General features: G+C 36.1%; 1 protein-coding gene across 2 annotated transcripts in view; it reads left to right on the top strand.

The window, feature by feature from the left end:
* Nucleotides 1-19,779, top strand: part of ZCCHC7 (zinc finger CCHC-type containing 7) — a 243,686-nt gene that overhangs the window by 173,890 nt on the left and 50,017 nt on the right. For both annotated transcript variants that reach the window (XM_027616791.1, XM_027616792.1), the window contains exons 3-5: nt 15,500-15,543; nt 16,774-16,899; nt 18,060-18,230. In XM_027616791.1, coding sequence (XP_027472592.1) covers nt 15,500-15,543; nt 16,774-16,899; nt 18,060-18,230 — 341 coding nt within the window. The remainder of the gene's footprint in view (nt 1-15,499; nt 15,544-16,773; nt 16,900-18,059; nt 18,231-19,779) is intronic.

Here is a 19,779-nt window from a genome sequence, read left to right as displayed (position 1 = left end):
TGAGGAACTTTTATTCTTTCTTAGTAGTCTTCCAAAGAACAGAGAGAAAATTTACTTTTCTAAAACTCCACTTGATCTTAGCCAAAAGGCCGAGAAGTGATTAATAGAATAAAACTCTATCTCAGATTTACTATATGAGTCCATTGGATCCTTCTATATATATCCAAGTTACATCATGGGATCCTAGTGATCTTATTTTGCTGTACTTTGAAACATTTTATTATTTCATCATCCTAAGAATAGTTTTATCATTACTCATCAATTATTCCCAACTATGCTAAAAAAAACACTAAAATAATAAGAAAACAGATGATGGAATTGTCTAGAAGGATGATACAATAGTGAAGTAAGTCTTCATCATCCTTGTTACTATGTTGCCCTAAGTATTACATTATCTTTCAAGAATGTATAAAAGAAGTCTGGAAACACCATCCTTTTTAGCTTTCATTGAACAAAGTTGAGAATTCAGAATTTTACATTTTCTGCTCAAAATGGCAAGTAGAAGAAAATTGACAGAGGAAGACATTTCACAATTATTAGATCAATCAGAACATAAATGCAAGGAGACAGATGGTAGTACCTAGACTTTAATGATGTGATGAACTTGGTCTTTTAAGTAAAGTCTCAGACTCTGATTTTTTCAGAGACTATTATAGATGAATTTTCTCAAACTTAAGAATTGACAAATGAATGTATTGCTAAAGACAAAAAAAGGAAATAGGGTATTCTCATCTACTTAGTCATTCAGCAGGAAGTTCTTTACCACACAATATTTTATGATGAGAATCTGTACCATCCTGCTTTGATAAAAAGATATATGACTGTCTTCTTTCATATTTTATGGTGTTTGTGTACCAAAATTTCCTTGATATAGTTTGTATCAAGTGGACAATCACTGAAGGTAGATGTGTATGCAGAGGTGACTAGAAGGGAATAAATGATACAGAAGTGAAAAAAAACTAACGGATTAATCATTTTAATTTGTGTTTGTAAGTTGAAAAGTGAAAGTGTTTTGCAACTATGGAGCAAAGAAGAGATGTATTTGAGATCTGGTTTAGTATTTACAAAATGGATATGTTTCAAGTTCATAGATGATAGTCAATGAATAGTTGGTTGTATTTCAAGAAGTTGCCCATTTCTATATTTAGCTTCAAAAACAGGACTATATGAAGTAAAAGTTTTGGTTTGCCATGTTTAAATTATTAGGATTTCTAATAAAATTGTTATTCATTATCTCTTTAATCTCTGTAAATTATTTGTGAGATAAATTATTAAATGGGTCCATTAGACACTTATGATGGTGATGACTTTTATAATGCAACAGACAAATAATGAACAGGCACTTCCCTAATCCTGGAGATATCAGGAGGACCTTTTAGAGAGACAAGGTGCTAGTGGCTAGCATGGTAATAAGTCGACTTTCAGGCCAAGTAAATGAAACAACTAGGCTGGTATTAAACACAGGAAAATTAAAGCATTGTGTAAGAAAGGAAACAGTATACTACTACATGGTCATAAGATGAATATTATCTTAACCTGAGAAAGGGGATGGAGGGAGAAGAAATTCAGATAGAATGTTATAAGAAAAGTAAATCCTCTTTTACTTTATTAGGAATTTAGATACTAATGTTTAAAATGGATAAATCAGGAGCACCTGTGTGGCTCAGTTGGTTAAGCATCTGACTCTTGATTTAGGCTCAGGTAATGATCTCAGGGTCCTGGGATTGAGCCCTTCTTAGGGCTCAGTGGGGAGTCCGCTTGAGATTCTTTTCCTCTTCCTCTGCCCCTCTCCCAGCTTGCTTGCTCTTTCTCTCTCAAATAAAAATAAAAATCTTTTGAAGATTTTGTTTATTTGAGAGAGAGACAGATAGTGAGAGAGAGCAAGATCGAAGAGGAGGGGGAGAAGCAGGCTCCCCACTGAGCTGGGAGCCCGATGCAGGGATCATGACCTGAGCTGAAAGCAGATGCTTAACCAACTGAGCCACCCAGGTGACCTAAATAAAAATAAATTTAAAAAATAGATAAATCCATAAGGAGCAGAAGGAACATTATTTAGAAGTATCTAGATGAGTACCAAAAGAAATAGCTAAAGACTTGAAAGTTTTTGCCTGTGGAGGAGTGCGGGCTGGAATAGGGGAGAGAGAACTGCTGTTTTTTTCTTACATGCTTTTTTAGTATTAGAGTTTTGAAAACCATATGCATGTGTTACTTTGATAAAAATTAATAATAAAATATGAAATTATCCCTTTAAAGAGAAAATCTGGCTGGTATGTATCAAATGAAGTTGAAGGCACAGGAACACCTCCTAGATTTGAGGTGAGGAACAATGATGACTGGAGGGAAGCCAGAATATTAGCTTAGACAGACATTTTAAAGGGAGATACTATAGAATTGTTAAGACCTGGCCCGTTTGGATAATGAGAGTGAAACATTGGGTTAGGATGAAAATAAATCTGCATTTTGAGCCATTAATAACAACAGGGAAGAAAGTATTTGAGCCATTTTCACTTGTGGTTGTGAAGGTGAGTTTTTCTTCAGATGTGTTATGTTTGTAGTGACTACTATAATCATTTATGTTATATCCTGTAAGCAGTTATAAACGTAAGCCTGGACATGTTTGGTCTTAAGATGTGGGGAAAGATTTGAAGAAAATATGACCCCCCCACAATAATAAAAATGAATTGTTGTGGAGTGACTTGTTTTACCAAGGAGGGAGTGAACCAAGAACCAGATGTTGAAGAAAATGCATGTGCTTACACACAAAGTTAATGATAGGTAAAGAAAACAAAAAAAGATTTAGGAAGGAGACTAGGAAGTATAAAACAGAATTAGAAGGATTACTGAAAGACATAGATACCAAATTTATATAGCCTTTAAGTCTTCCTTTTTTTTTTAAGATTTTATGTATTTATTTGAGAGGGAAAGTGCAAGAGAGAGCACCAGTGGGATGAAGGGCAGAGGGAGAAGCAGACTCCCTGCTGAGCAGGGAGCCCGATGCGGGGCTCAATCCCAGGACCCCGGGATCATGACCTGAGCCGAAGGCAGATGCTTAACGACTGAGCCACCCAGGCTCCCCAGTAGTTACCTTTACAAGAAGAAAAAACAGCTCCCATAATCGTATAGTATTAACTGTTTCTGTTGATAATTTTTCCCTTTCTATTCTTGTCAGTTTAATATGAGGGTTTTTTTTTATTTCTAAATAAATATTTCTTAACCAGTTAATTTCATTGACAAATCTTTAGGAGGGACTGGGAGATGAGAGAGAACTCTGTGTGTCTCTTGGAGATAATACAAAAGCCTTTATGTGACATAACTTTGCAAGAGCTCTGTATAACCCTGTACTAAGCACCTGTATTTATTTCCTCTTTCTTCTTCCTCCTCTACCTCTAAAAAAAGAAGAGCTAAATCCCCATTTATCGTTTATACACATTTAAAAATATAGATTGTTTCTGGTAAATTTAATATGATTTAAAATAAGAGGAACAATTTGATGCCTAACTTGCAAATTGTTCTAATAAAATTTGTTTTATTTAAACTAATGGTAGTTAAACACTGCAAAATTTTAATGACTTAAAATGGTTTTGTGACCAATGTGAAATGGAAAGATATAAATAAGAGACAGAAATAAAGAGCAGTTTGAGAAGAATGTAAGTGAATAAAGTGGCTCAACCCTCAGGGGATTTGCATGTGGCATTGTATGTATTTCAAAAGTTTCCGTTGAAGTAACAGATGCTGCTGATGAAGTTGGGAATAGTAACTTCATTTGTGGCTGATTCAGTTGCTTATCCGAAGTGAGAAGATCCCAGGGGGAAATCTGGTGTAGTGGAATTAGGCTCAGGAAAAGATATGACATAAATATCTGGCAACTTCATCTTTGTGATCTTTATTCCATAAACGTTGGCTAGGTATAGGTATGATTATTTATAAATGTCCAGTTATCTTATATTTCATGTGGATCCTGTGTCTACCAACTGATTTTATTCAATAGCAGTGATTTTTAAAGTATTTTATAGTTCTTAGAATTTTTTACTACAGAAATTCCAAGTCTTTTAGTTTTTTTTAGTCATAGAGAATCATTTTTTTTTAAGTTTTTATTTATTTATAATCTCTACACCCATCATGGGGCTCGAACTCACAACACTGAGATCAAGAGTCTCGTGCTCTAACAACCCAGCCAGCCAAGTGCCCCAAGAATTGTCTTAATGAACATGTGTATGTACAGTGACAACCCGTGAAATTGGCTGTTGGCTTATTTACCCCCAGTTCAAAACAGTGTTTACTCAGACAAGTGTGCATATTAATGTTTCCTTTTTTTCTTTTTCTTTTAAATCATTTTTTCTAATGTAATTCAGAGTATGCAAGATGTCATGCTTATAACTGGATAGATGGATAAAAACAGATGGTCCATAGAGGTATGTAGAGAACTTAACAATGTAATGAGGGAAGTAAAATATTTATTAATATAGCTGTAAACACAAGGTTGGAAGTGCCTAATCGTCTAAGAGATAAATAAGGTGTTTTTAGGGAGGGAGAAAATACTTCTACCAGAGTGAAATCAAGAGGAAATGTTACTTAAGTAATTCAGTAAACCTGAGTACCTGTGATAACTAAACAGTCCTGCTTTGGAAGATACAAAGATAGAAATGACATGGTCAAAGTCTAGGATGTTACAAAGTTGAGAGTGATTGTCTTTGCTTTTGAAGGGTTATCAGGGAAGACTTCAATGGAGGAGGTAGCACTTGAAGACCAAGTCCTAATTCCATGTTGTGAAGTTGGGGGCGGCTTGTGTTCCAGGGAATACATGCATTGGCATAGTTGCAGAGAACAACAGGACACATTGAGGAAATTATTAAGCTTAGTTGGAGCACTGAGATCAGGAAGATGAAGCCAGAGAAACAGATAAGGACCAAATCATGGAAGGCATTATGTGGCATACAAAGGAAGTTTTAAGTTTATCCTGTAGGCATCGAGGGACCATTCAGGACAGAATGTATTCATATTTCCATTTTAGAAATTCCATTCGTAGTGTATACAGATATCAAATCATTATGTTATACACCTGATACTAAAGTTGTAAAAAATAAAAGCATTCCAGTAGCAGTGGAATGGAAAATGAGTTGTGGTGTTAGAGATAGTCAGAAGTTATTAATCATCTAGCTAAGAAACTAAGTATCAGTGGGCCAATGTAATGGTATTGAGGCTGTGATGGAGAGAGAATTTACAGGATTTGGTAAGTAATTATATGAAAGGTGAGAGGGAAGAGTTGAGGTTTTTTTTTTTTTTTAAAGATTTTATTTATTTATTCATGAGAGAGAAGAGAGAGAGAGGCAGAGGAAGAAGCAGGCTCCCAAGGAGTAGGGACCCCAATGCGGGACTCAATCCCAGGAGCCTGGGATCATGACCTGAGCCGAAGGCAGATGCCCAACCATCTGAGCCACCCAGGCGCCCAAGAGTTGAGGTTTTTTATATGGAAAATACATTGAGACAGCTTATTGAGATAGAAGACACAGGAAGAAGATGGAAGCTTTTGTCTGTTTTTAAGAGCAAGAAATGCAGAGAATGGAGAGAAAATGAATTCATTTTTATTGATTATGAGTTTGTGTTACCTGCAAGATGTCTTAATCTATATGTCCAATAGATCAGGAACTCAGGAAAAGATCTGGTCTAGAGAGACAGATTAGGGACTTCTCTCCACGGACATGTCTGACATGAGCTGGGATTACGAATCTAGAAGGAGGAGAGAAAGAGTGGAGCGTACCAAGTAACCAGTGAAGGAAGAGGAAACTGAAGGGGGTAAGAACTGGGAAAGTATTTTGTTATATCAACCATGAGAACTGTAACTGCTCACAGAGGTCAAATGAGAGAGAAGTACTGAATATTTCCCACATGCATTAGCTATGAGGAGCTCAGCCTTCAAAGGACATTTAGAATTTGTAGTCATGGAAATTGGACTGGGTTAAGTGGAAAATTGGGCAAAGAGGGAGACAATGTTGGAGATCAAAGGGGTAAAATGAGCAAAAGTACAGAAAGGGCAAAGCACTGGGAGTGTTACTTTACAAACAGTAGGACCTTTTAGTTTAAAATATTAGGTATGAGAAAAGGGAGTGTGGGCAATAAATTCAGAATTGTATTATTAATATGCCTTCAGTGCTATAACTGCCAAATTATTTAGCCTCAAGTTATCTGGTGAGAGCATTATTCACAACCTTCTCCACTTTTCTTTCTTTTCCTGACCATTTCACTGTGTATTAGAGGAGTGAAAAAATGCCATCTCGTGCAAGTCAGAGTTTTGTCTGTACCCTGCAAGTGAGAGGATACCGAGAAGGCCCAAAATCTTGATTCCTTAGGAATTGCAGGTCTATAACAACCATTGTCTTTTTTGCCCTAGTCCCCAGTTGTGAGCTGTCTATAGACTCACAGATTATTTGGGGAGAAAACACTTGCTAAAGGTCTTACAAACTTAGAATTATAAAGAAGACCATTTTGGTGATACAGGCATCCTAAGTTAATTGCTCATTAGTAGAATTCAGTATTTCCGTGTTAAATAACTCATTCCCTAAATAATGGTGGACTTTTTAATCTTTAAAACTTGATTAATCATCTTTCTATTTTATTTTTTTAAAGATTTTACTCATTTGAGAGAGAGTGCGTGCACTCAGGGGGAGGCTCAGAGGGAGAAGCAGACTCCCCACTGAGTGGGGAGCCCAATGTGGGGCTTGATCCCAGGACCTTGCGATCATGACCTGAGCCCAAGGCAGACACTTAAAACCAACTGAGCCACTTAACCGACTGAGCCCCTCATCTTTCTGTTTTAAAAAATGAAATTATCATGGTTATTTACTTTAGCACAGTAGTGCTTTTAAGGTTGTTTCACCCAAAGATGCACATACTACTCTGTAGTAAGTTCCTTGAGGGCAGGCAATATGCCTTAGTCATCTTTCTGTCTCCTATACTGTCTTTTACAATGAGAAATATTCAGTAAATATTTGTTGAAAATTAACTCAACGCTACATTAAATGAAAACATTTTACACATTGAGGAAAGTCGCGTTACATTCTTTCTTTTTTTTTAGGTAGGCTCCACACCCAGTGTGGGGCTTGAACTCACAACCCTGAGATCAAGAGCCCCATGCTCTACTGACTGAGCCAGCCAGGTGCCTCACATTCACACTCTTAAATAATCAATAGGGAAAATAAGTTTTTAATATCTGATTTGCTGAATATTCAAACCCATTTTATGCTTGAATAAGAAAATCATACATACATACTTTTTACTGAAATCTAATGAGATTTATAATTTTTAGGTGTTAGAAATTAGGATATCTAGAAAATATAAGGCATCTCTGGCTTCCTTATAAGAAGGAGCTACAGGGGTATTGGGCTCAGGAAAAGATTCTTCTTAGACCCTGGCACCTGCGCTGCGAATAACCGAGTCCTTCTGTAATCTTTGGCGATCTTTGGAATACATTTTATTAACTCCTGTTTTCTGTCATATTACTCCAGAAGATAGAACCAGCTCTATAATTGTCTGTGGCTGCTCTCAGCAAAGGAATGATCTTCAGCTGTTCCCACCCACCAGAATGTAGGCTAATGTAACTGAGGCAGAGCGGGAACTGGCTTTGCTCCTAAGAATTCTAGTCCAAACCCTTACATCCTTTGAAAACTGAATGCAGTATTACGGGTAAATAGCTACCTTAGCACTACCTTTTACAGAAAGCACTAATTGCCATTTCTTGTAGAAAGTACTACACATAAAAAAGTGAATATTTGTGTGATCATAACATATAGGGTACTGGGGATAAAATGTATATTTAAAACAATTTATAGACTCTGGATCACCATATAAATATGAAAGATGTTTACATTTATTACCATGCAGTAATAGAGAAAGTGTGTGTGTGTGTGTAATTAAGATAGCAGAATAATTCCAGAAATAGAAAATGTGTAAAATACTGTAAGGTTATGGGCTTACTTTTTTGTTTTGAAAGTTATTTCAGAAGAGATGAAGTATATTGGATGTTGCTGAATGTTACAGAGAACACTGTAATACTGTTTTATTATCTCTGCCATCAATATTAGTAGTCTGGTAGAAAGAGGCCTGCTGTGCTGTTCCTTGTGGAGAGCTCACACAATCATAAGTACAGGTATTTAAAGTTAAACCAGAAGAGGACATGGAAATTTTCTTAGTTGGAAGAATAGATTTAATATTAAGTATTCATATGTGTTTGAGGTAAAAGATGTCTTATAAGTAATAATATTTAATGCTTAGTATTCTCATATATATATAAAAAGATCTATGACATTTCTTAATAAAGAAATTACCGTTACCTCTTCCAATTAAACTGTATTGTTTGCTGTATCCTTTTACCTCTTCCATTCTGTTGTGTGTACCTTTCCTTTTTACTGGCGTTCTCTCTCATCTCCATCTATTAAAATCCTGTATAGGACTTTCCCTTCCAGGTATATTGTGTAAACTTATACCAGACTTGCCCGCCTAACAAGAAATGATGAAATTAGCAGAAAAGGACTTTAAAACAACTATTATCAATAGTTGTTTATATATTATCAATATACACAGAGGTTTAAAGGGAATATAGACGACCGGCAGTACTGGGCCATGATTCATGAGAATATGGAAGCAAACAAGATGTACCCTACAGTCAACCTAAATTTCTACCTAGACACTGCATGATGGTGCCAAGAGAGGGAACCCAGGCACAGGACTAGAGCCTCACTAAGATGGGAAGCAGAGAGAAGAGTTGAGGGAGGCTAAGGAAGCTATACTTTGTGGGGCAGAGTACTGGAGGGAAGGAGCTGCGGAGGGAAAGAACTCCAGAAATCTGCATAGGGTTGCCCATGAACACCAAGGATACTGCGTTCCTACCTGTGCACAGGTAGGTCCAACTCCACTAGACTTGGACAAAAGCCTACTGTCTACAAGCTGAGCCAAAGTGAAGAGAAAGTGTGGAAAACCTGCAACATTTAATAGAAACCCCAGAAGGTACAAATTAATTAAGTAGGGCTAAATTAGCTTTAGAGTAAATTAGCTCTACTGTGGACCTACCCTAACAAAGCTATAAAGGTCTCAAAAGAGTCAAGCTAATCTGAAATTTACTTAACTGCTTGTCAGAACAGAGTCTAACACTTCAAAGTAAGAAAACAAAATTGAGACATTCAACAGTACCATTTACAATAACTAACATCCAAGAAAAAAAGTTACTAGGCATACAAAGGACAATGTCACTCATAACCAGGAGAAAAATCAGTTAAATAAAAGAAACCTAGAAATTACAGAGATGATGAAATTACCGGAAAGAACTTTAAAGCAGCTATTAGAAATATACACTGAGGTTTAAAGAAAAAGAAATATAATAAGAGAAATGGAAGATCTGAAAAAAGAACCAAATGATCTTTTAGAACTGAAATATACAGTATTTGAGATAAAAAATGTACTGGATGAGCTTAAGTACAAATTAGCTAAATCAAAGGGAAAGAGTAAGAGTCTGTTATGGACATTTATGCTGATAATTTCAACAATTTAGAAGTAATAGACAAATTCTTTGAAAGTCACAGATTACCAAAACTGGCCCAAGCAGAACTAAAAGATGTGAATAGCTCCACACCTACTAAAGAAGTAGAATTACTTTTTCTATTACTATTTTTAGAACCTCCCTGCAAGTAAAATTCCTGGCTCACAACAAGGAAAACTCCAGCCTAGATGACTTCACTGGTGAATTCTATCAGATATTTAAGGAAGAAATAATACCAGTTCTGCACAAACTCTCCCCAACACTTCCCAACTCTTATGAGGCCAGTTTTACCCCAATATCAAAACCAGACAAAAACGTAAGAAAAGTATAAATCAGTATCCTTCATGAACACAGATGTAAATATTCTTAATAAAATACTAACGAATTATACAGTATATTGTAAAGCACAATACATCCTAACCAAATGGTGTTAATCCCAGAATACAAGGCCAGTTTATTTGAAAATGAATCCCTGTCATTCACTATATTAACAGAGGAAAAACCATGGGGCCATCTCAGTTGATGCAGAAAAGGCATATGATAAAATTTAAAATACAATCATATTAAAAACTCAGGAGAGTAGGAAAAGTAGGAAATTCTTTTGAATTTCCTCAACCTGTTATGAAAAATCTACAGCAGTTTGCTTAATTCAGAAAGACTGAATTTTTCACCCTTTTGGAACAAAACAAAGATTATCTTCTGTTACCACTTAAAATACTATTACACCTGGAAGTCCTTTATAATGCATTGAGGTAAGAAAAAGCAATAAAAGGCATACAGATTAGAAAGGAGGTGATAAAACTGTCTTTATTCACAGGTGAAATGATAGTGTATATAGAAAACTGGGAGGAATCTACAAAAAGCTTCTAGCACTAAGTAAATTTAGCAGATTTTCAGGATGCAAGGTGAATAAACAAAAACCAACTATATTTCTATAAACGTAATCAGAAATTGAAAAATGAAATTAAAAAAATAATTTAAAATTAATTTAAATGTTATTTAAAATTAATTTAAATGTTATTTAAAAAATTTTTTTCAGTAACAGGAAGAAACATGAACTACTGAGGGATAAATTTAGTAAAATATATGGAAGACCTGTCCACAGAAACCCATAAAACATTGCTGAGAAAAAGAAGACCAGTGAAGAGATACACCATATTCATGTTTTAGAAGACTTGATATTGTTTAACTTTCCAGGCTGATCTATAGATGTAGCACAATACCAATCAAAATCCCATCAAGCTTTTTTTGTAGAAATTATATTCTAAAATTTATACAGAAATCAAGGGCCCCTGGCTGGCTCAGTTAGTACTCTTGTGACTCTTAATCTTGGGGTCGGTCATGAGTTAAGCCTCACATTGGCTGTAGAGCTTACTTTAAAAGAGAAAAAAATGCAAGTTTAAATTTATGCGGATATCAAAGGATAGCCAGAGCAATCTTGAAAAAGAACACAAAAGTTGGAAAACTTATTCTACATGATTTTAGGGGTTTTTTTTTTTTGTTTTTTTTTTTTAAAGATTTTATTCATTTATTCATGAGAGAGACAGAGGGAGAGAGAAGCAGAGGGAGAAGCAGGCTCCCAAGGAGCAGGGAGCCCGATGCGGGACTCGATCCCAGGACCCTGGGATCATGACCTGAGCCGAAGGCAGACGCTTAATCATCTGAGTCACCCAGGCGCCCATGATTTTAGGTTTTTAAAGTAAAGTTGCAATATGGTATAATGTTAGACCTGTAGCTCAGTGTAACATACTAGAACTTCTAGAAATTGACCCGCATGTATATGGTCAGTTGATTTTCAACAAAGTTGGTAAGGTAACTCAATGAAGAAAGGGTATTTTTTCAACAAATGCTGAAACAACAGGATATTCGTATGGGGAGAAATGGGTAATAACTAAGTATAAAAAGCTAAAACTATAGAATTTTAGAAGAAAACATAAAAAGCGCTTGCTTTTGTAACCTTGCATAGAGAGATTTCTCTGGACATAGAAAACCGTAAAGGGAAAAGTTGTCAGATTTATTAGTTTTGCTTTTCTGAAAACTGTTAAAAAAATGAAAAAAGCAAGCCACACTGGGAGAAAATATTTGCAAACGCATGTCTGATAAAAGACTGCTATCTAGAATATATAAAGGACTCCTCTAATTCGATCAAAGAAAGACAACCTCCTTCACTCCCCTCAAAAAATAAAAATAAAAAAACCACTCAATTTAAAAACAAGCTAACAGGTGCCTGAGTGGCTCAGTCAGTTAAGTGTCTGACTCTTGATCTCAGCTTAGGTCTTGATCTCAGGGTCGTGAGTTCGGACCCGGTATTGGGCTCCACACTGGGCGTGTAGCCTACAATCAATCAATCAATCAATGCTAAAAATTCAAATAGTTTTTGAAAGAAGATATATGAATGGCAAATAAATACATGAAAAAATGCTTAGCATCATTAGTTATCAGAGTAACGCCCATTAAAATCTTAATGCATTACTGCATATGCATTCAAAGACTAAAATTGAAAAGACAGTTTCAAGTTTGGTGAGATTATGAAACTATGGAATTCTCATACATTGCTGATGGGAATGTGAAATGACAGAACCACTTTGGAAAAATTTGCCAGTTTCATATAAAGGTAAAGATACACTTAACCATATCCAGTAATTCTACTCCTAGGTATTTTCCCAAGGCAGATGAAAAACTTACGTCAATTAAAAAGAAATAATCAGAGTGAAAGAAGCCAAACACAAAATGGTACATAATATATGATGTTATTTATATACAGTCCTAGAACAGGCAAAGCAAATCTATGGTGACAGAAAGCAAATCAGTGGTTGCCCTGAGGTGCAGGATCAACTGCAAATATGCACAAGGTAACATTTTGGGATGGTGGAAATGTGCTATATTTGATTGTTGTGGTGGTTACGCAGGTGTGTACATTTGTCAAAATACATCATACTATATTTTTTACATGGGTATATTTTATAATATGTAAATTATACTTTAATAAAGTTTTCTTTATAGCACAGTCTTCTGGGACTTTTTTCCCCCTTTTCCCCTAAATTCAGACATTGTCTATTCTTCCTCTAAGTTTACTGTAGAATTTTGTTTGATCTTCTCTTACTCCTTTCTTCTTCTTTCATTTGTCTTCTTTACTAAATTATAAGCTTTTTCGTCTTTTTTTACCGCATAGCACCTTGCTCATTGTAACCTTTCAGTATGTTTGTTGCACTGAGTTGATTTGATGCAAAGAAGGAGTTACCAGTTATTGCTTTGATTACAATTCTGATGTTTGAAAAAAATTACAGCCCCAGATATTAGCTAGACAAGGCTCTAAGGCAGCTAAGAGTTAATATTAGGCATCTTTAAGGCAATTCTAATGTTACACTTTAGGGCAATCCCGTATTATATTCTATGGCAATGGGTGGTGAACACATGGAAGATGAGTACTTCTGGGCCCTGTGGGAAGTTGTCTTTAAGGGAAGATACCCTGTGCTAGTTGCAGAGGCATGCAGGACAATGGATTTGATTTTAATAATGAATGAAAATGCAAAAGAATCAAAGAAACTTAGTGCTAGATGGTACCATGGATGCCATTTAATCCAACCCATTATTATACAGGTCCAGTGAAGGTCAGTAACCTGCCCAGGGCCACACAGCAAATAAGAGAGAGGGTTAAGACTGGCTAAGTCCCATACCAGGAATTTAAGAAAGTGGAGTATTGGCTGCATGTAGAAGTTCTAATGAGTTGCCCTTAGACAAAGCTTCCATTAGTTTGGGATTTGGAGTTAAGAAGAAGACAGGATAGATAAAAGAGAAAGGGCAGGAGTCAACTGTTATTACCGGGATCGAACCAAAACTGGAATCATTGGGTAGCACCAGGAGTTGGCTCATGTGTTTCTGGTGAGTCTTTGTTCAGTTTACCATTGAGAAGTCTGATTTCATCTGTAATCGAAACCTGTTTTGTGTACCTGTTGATAAATTTTCTGCAGTAAGAATATACTGTAGCTTGTTGAGGAGTTAATATACAACCTGGAATATTGTTGAATCCCACAGGAATGTTGAAACAATCTAAATGGAGTCGGATCTTTCTCTCAGACCTTCCCTTTTCTCACTGTTCTCTGTTCAACTGTAAATTTATTTGGAATTGGGGGTGGTAATTGCTATTTTGCATTTCACTGGTTTTTAGGTTTTATTTTTTTTAAGGACAATATTAATGCAGTTTTTTTAATTAAAGTGATTTTTAGTGGTCATTTTGAATTTTAAAGATGAAGGACACTGAGGTACAAAAGGCAGCTTTGAAACTTACAGCAGAGCATGCTCCTTAGATGGATCTTTTGAATAAAAGAATCCCATTGTGGATGGTGATGATGCACAGCTATTTAATGTATTCTCCATGCTCCGTGTATGGATGCAGGCTCCAAACTTTACAAAGGACATAATCATCTGCACAGCATCTCTGTTCTCCTATGGATTGGTCTTTTTGTAAAGCAGCCTTTTGGTTTTCTTAGTAAAACTATTTTATTTTAAATATATCTCTAGACACTTACTCCTGGTAGGCCTGGGGAAATGTAGATTACTTCATGTCTCCATAAAATTCCTTTCAAAGAAAAGAGTTAAGCTCGATTTGCGTTTTCAAGATAAAGAAGAGGAATAAATAGGAGGAAGGAAGAAATCTTAACTTTGCTTCAAGGAGAGAAATCCTTTGAAGAAATCTTCAATCCTTTGTGGATACCATAGCTTCTGCATTAGTCATATGTTCCTTCCTCCTTGGTCATGAGTGGACCAGAGGAATAACAGCCATTTGCAAAGGGCAAAGAGAAGAAAACAGCTGATAAAGAGGAATGTAGGGCTCCCAAGCCCCCTAGGTTTTTACATTTGTATTTTTAGATCAGTCATTGGTTTCTGGGTATTTGATCTCCTTATTTGTTGTTTTATTTCACTGTGTTTGTTATAAAATACAGTGTTAAATTTCTAGCCCCCAATTGTGAGATTGTATTCAAAGTCCAGTTTTTAAAAATGTTACAATGAAAGTCAACTACAATGGGAAGCTAGTAGACATAGTTAATACTGATATTGGAAGGCAAAACCTTTCCTCTGCCTTGGGTCTGGGTGGTGGAGGCTTGTGAACTAACTAGTGAGTGATACAGAGATTAACAGGAGGAAAGACAAAGTGTGGGAGCGCGCAGTAATAAGCAACTCAACTCAGTTGCCAGAGGTAAAGGTTTGTTTACCAACCTAACATAAGAATTTAGGGCTTCAGGGCGCCTGGGTGGCTCAGTTGGTTAAGCGACTGCCTTCGGTTCAGGTCATGATCCTGGAGTCACTGGATTGAGTCCCTCATCGGGCTCCCTGCTCGGCAGGGAGTCTACTTCTCCCTCTGACCCTCCCCCCTCTCATGTGCTCTCTCTCAAATAAATAAATAAAATCTTTTAAAAAAAAAAAGAATTTAGGGTTTCGAAGGATGGAACGTTTTTGATGATGCTGGTTTATACATCTTGGTGTTTTCAGAATGTTCTAGAAGCCAAAGTCAGTCACTTCCCTGACTGGAGACCCTGGGTGGGGGGTGGGGGGGTGTCCTGCAGCTGACTTTCATAAACCTCTGCTTTAATCAGATAAAGGAAGTTTAGATAAGATTTTTTTCTGCATCTGCTACTGGGTTTTTTGTTTCTTCACTGATTTTTTTTTTAATTTGTTTATGGCTTGATTATTTTCAAAGCATTTTCACGTATCTCATTTGAGTCTCAGAGTATTTTTTAGGTAGAAGGGACAAATATTATTCCCATGAATCTTACAGGTAAGAAAATTGAGATTAAGAGAGATTAAGTATTTGTTCAGAGCCACACAAGTAATACAGAGCCAAGATAAGAGGTTATTCACATATCTCACCACACCTTTGGGGTCCAGTTTCAGTACTGACAAATTGAATAATGTCAATCTATAAGTGCTTTAAGGTGTCAAGATTTCAGTAACATTTTATTTGTTTTGTAGGAGAAGATGATGTAAGTTGGTTCATCAGTGACAAAGACGCGGAGGTAAAAAAATTGTTTTTTGAAGTTATGAATAGTAGATTAATAAATTCCTTTGATTTGAAGTTTCCTTCCTGAACTTCAGTATGATAACTTAATAAACTTTTTAGAGACAGCAGTGGTCCAAGTATGTTGTAAGAAAAAGTTTGATTTCAGTATATGGTGATTGAATTTGTCAGAAGTGTGGTTCAGCCTTGATTTTTGTCAGTCTGTTAATTGCCATAATGATTTAGTCCCCTTTCCCTTCTGTTTCTTCTCTGCCATGGTGAGTCCTCTCAGCCCATATTGCCTGGTACCACTAAAGATCAACACCGGAAATAACTGCTTCTTCAGTGTAAGGAAATGGTTAGTCTATATTTAGGATGTGGCAGGTGTTTGTCTTTGTCAATTATTAGCCTTAATTGTGACAGATGGTTAGAAAAGAGAATAATTTTACAACTTAGTAAAAAAGTTTTAAGAGATAATTAGATTGTGTCTACATTGGGCCTACCTGGTTAATCCAGCAGAATAACAAGTAAAAGATGAAAAGCTTTTTCAAAGATGAAATTCTACCCAACAGGGTAAAAGCATGGTTGGCATTTACATATTCCCCTTTAGGTATTCCATATGATATGTTTTGCTAATACTCTTTTGCAAGACACTAGATTTTGGCTAGAATATGGGAGAACTAGAATTGGGTTACTGTAGGCAGAATAGATCTTAAAAGTACTCTATTGGAAGGAAATTATCTCATTGTCTCTTAGAAATTATAATCCAGTTTATAGGCAGTAACCCTGGGCTGTTCAAAAGAGAGAATGGGTTTGGTCATTACATGGGTTTTATAACTTTAAAGACAAAAAAACATTTTAAAAAATCCCTTAGGTAAAAATTTAAGCAAGTTTCTCATTCAGAAAAATATGATATACATTCATATATAGAAATCAGCAATATCTTTGGCTCTGAATGTCACCAGAATGTCTAAATGATGCCTATCAGTACCCCTACTGGACCTCAACTGTAAGTAGAGGAAGATACAAAAGAAATGGAACCATATGGAGAGGTGTAAAAGAATGGGGTGGGGGGACAGACAAGAAGTAGAGTTGTCTTCATGGCAACCCCTTTTAAGTTTTTCTAACTTCTTTTAAGAACACAAAAGTTCCCTGTTGCTGGGTTCTATAGATTAAATAGACTATAGCTGTTAATTCTTTTGAACAGAGTGAAATATTTTTTTTAATTATTGATTTTTTTCCCCCTTAGGCCCAGATAGTTAATAATAGATCATCTGGAAGATGGACCCACCGATACTATTCAGCCAACAAAAATGTTACCTGTAGAAATTGTGACAAATGTGGCCATTTATCGAAAAACTGCCCCTTTCCACAAGTATGTGAAATACATAATGTTTCTTTCCTCTTTGTTAAAAATCAAAATCTTAAGAGTGAACCCCTATAACTTTAGAATTCAAATCTTGCATAATATGTGTGTAGATTTCACATTACATTTTCATGTGGGTCACAGCCTAGAATAGTAGCAGAGAAGGAACAATGAAGTTTAGAGTCAGAAAAACCTAGAATCAATTTAGCTGTCCATTGGTAGTTGCATAACCTTAGGCAAATCATTTCACCCTCTATGCCTCTGTTTTCTTGTCTATAAAATGAGGAAATTAAATCGAATGATTCCTGAGACCCCTCTCACTTCCAAACCTACTTTATGAGACAGCTTTCTCTCTTTTTTTTTTAAGATTTTATTTATTTATTTGACAGAGAGAGACACAGTGAGAGAGGAAACATAAGCATGGGGATTGGGAGAAGGAGAAGGAGAAACAGGCTTCCCGCTGAGCAGGTAGCCTGATGCGGGGCTCAGTCCCAGGACCCGGGGATCATGACCTGAGCCGAAGGCAGACACTTAATGACTGAGCCACCCAGGTGCCCCGAGACAGCTTTTTCATTGTTGGGTAATTTTCATTGTTAGAAAGTTATCATTTTAAGCATTTATCTATGTTTATTGTGTAAATTACGTTAAACAGATACATCAACCTTTGGAACAACACAGAACTCAAGTTCTTAGATGTTCCCTGACACATAGTAAGCCCTCAAGAAACATTCCTTCCATTTACCTACTCCTTCTTCCAAATGATTGTCTTTCAGATGTTTGAGACAGCTCTTAGGTTTCCTCTTTGTCTTTGGTCCTCCAGGCAAAGCAGCCTCTTTCAGTATCTGTTCCTCCTAAGACTTAGCTTTCAGATCCTCAACTTTCCCCAGGCACAATCCACTTTGTCAGTGTTCCTACAAGATGAGGCATAAGAAGTAGATGCCAGTTAATAGTACATGCGCAATGAGCCTTTTTAGCAACCGCAGGATACAGATAGCTTGTGTTAAAGCTCTGATTTCAGACATTTTATTTGATATTACAGTTACACTCAAGATTTGACCTTCATTGGGGTCTCAAAATGGAAATAAATTTTATGGAATTATACAGAAAAAGAAAATCTTCTATTTGAGACCAAACTATTTTGCTAAAGAGGTTTTCTGTTTGCCACCTAGAAAGTCCGCCCCTGCTGTCTCTGTTCTGAGAGAGGACACCTCCAATATGCCTGCCCGGCCCGCTTTTGCTTAGGCTGTTCTTTGCCTATGTCTTCCACTCACAGATGTCTTGAAAGGCCTTCCTGGAGAAAACGATGTGACCGATGTGATATGATAGGCCACTATGCTGATGTGAGTATCCTGCGTATAACTGATTTGTCGGACTTTGGGGGCAGTGTGCCAATTTGTAACTATCAGTCAGCCTACCTAAAAGAATGTTTATTCTATACCATATATGATGATAGCCATGTCCCTTTGGCTACTGATCATCTAAAGCAATGTTCTAATAGGGATCCTACTGAATGGTTCATCAGGAGGCAGCATCAAGAAATATTGTAAACCTATGCTTGCCTCCTTTGCTTAATATGCTTGCCAAGTAAAGGTTTGAAATAAAAGAGGTATGTAATTAATAACATGTAAAATTTATGTACCTATTCATTCATAGTTAGATGAAAATATATACCTACTTAGCAGTTGTATACAAAGGTCTATATGAAGCCTGGCTTGATGCTGCTTATTGATGACTCTTGCTGATATAATAGCCTTAAGCAAGAAGGACAAAACCACCAATACTTTAGATCTGCTTATCTTAGTTCACTTTTTAGATTTAAAAAAAAATAATTTAGAAGACATTCAGTTACCTATAGCACATTAAATTTTAGCGCATTATTTTGGACATCATTTTGCATCATATGGAGTTTTAGTCAAAATTTCAAAGACCAGAAGGGCTGTAGAAGTTGTTTTTTTTTTTAAAGTAAGAATCTTTTCTTTTTAATTTATACTTCACAAAGACATGATACAAAGCACAAACATTTTTCTAATTTTATTTATATTGGAGTATACCTATAACCTTTTGCCTAAAAGAGTGATACGGCTTTCTACTGAGATGAATTTCAGATTAAAACATTACTAGAATATGAATGTTTGGTATATATGTCTCTCATGTAAATATATCAACTACTGATTATAATTTTTAAAGTGTCTTTTTAAACAAATAAAAGATAAGGTCACTGTCTATACATTGTTCTACAATTTGACTTTTTTCTCCTTAATTCCTTATGAATGCATATCTCTGCATTAGCTCATATCTACCTGTCAAAGGCTAACTTTTACTCCACTGTATAGATTTACCAGTTTACCCAGCAATTTCTTTACCGATATATCTATATTTATAGTTACAGCCCATTTTTTAAAGCAAACAGTGCTATAATAAATATCTTTGTGTGTGTGTGTGCATGTGTGTGTAAGATCATTTCAGTAAGTCAGATTCTAAGTGGGATTGTGTAATAAAAGGATATATACATTTATATCTGGATAAATATTGTCCAGTTGCTCTTCTAAAAGGTGGTACCAGTGGGGGCACCTGACTGGCTCAATCAGTAGAGCATGGCAACTTTTGATCTCGGGGGTTGTAAGTTAAAGCCCCACGTTGGGTGTAGAGATTACTTAAAAATAAAACTTTAAATAAATAAATAGTACCAATATATCCACCTGCCAAATGTGTTTAAGAGTGCTCTCAACAGGGGCACCTGAGTGGCTTAGTTGGTTATGCATCTGCCTTTGGCTCAGGTCATAGTCTCAGGGTCCTAGGATTAAGCCCTGTAGGGCTCCCTGCTCAGCAGGGAGTCTGCTTCTCTCTCTCTCCCTCTGCTTGCGCTCCCTCTGGAGCACACTCTCTCAA

The sequence above is a fragment of the Zalophus californianus genome, chromosome 13 (assembly GCF_009762305.2).
Source record: "Zalophus californianus isolate mZalCal1 chromosome 13, mZalCal1.pri.v2, whole genome shotgun sequence".
Taxonomy (NCBI): Eukaryota; Metazoa; Chordata; class Mammalia; order Carnivora; family Otariidae; genus Zalophus; species Zalophus californianus.
This window is presented reverse-complemented; position numbering and strand designations above follow the sequence as displayed.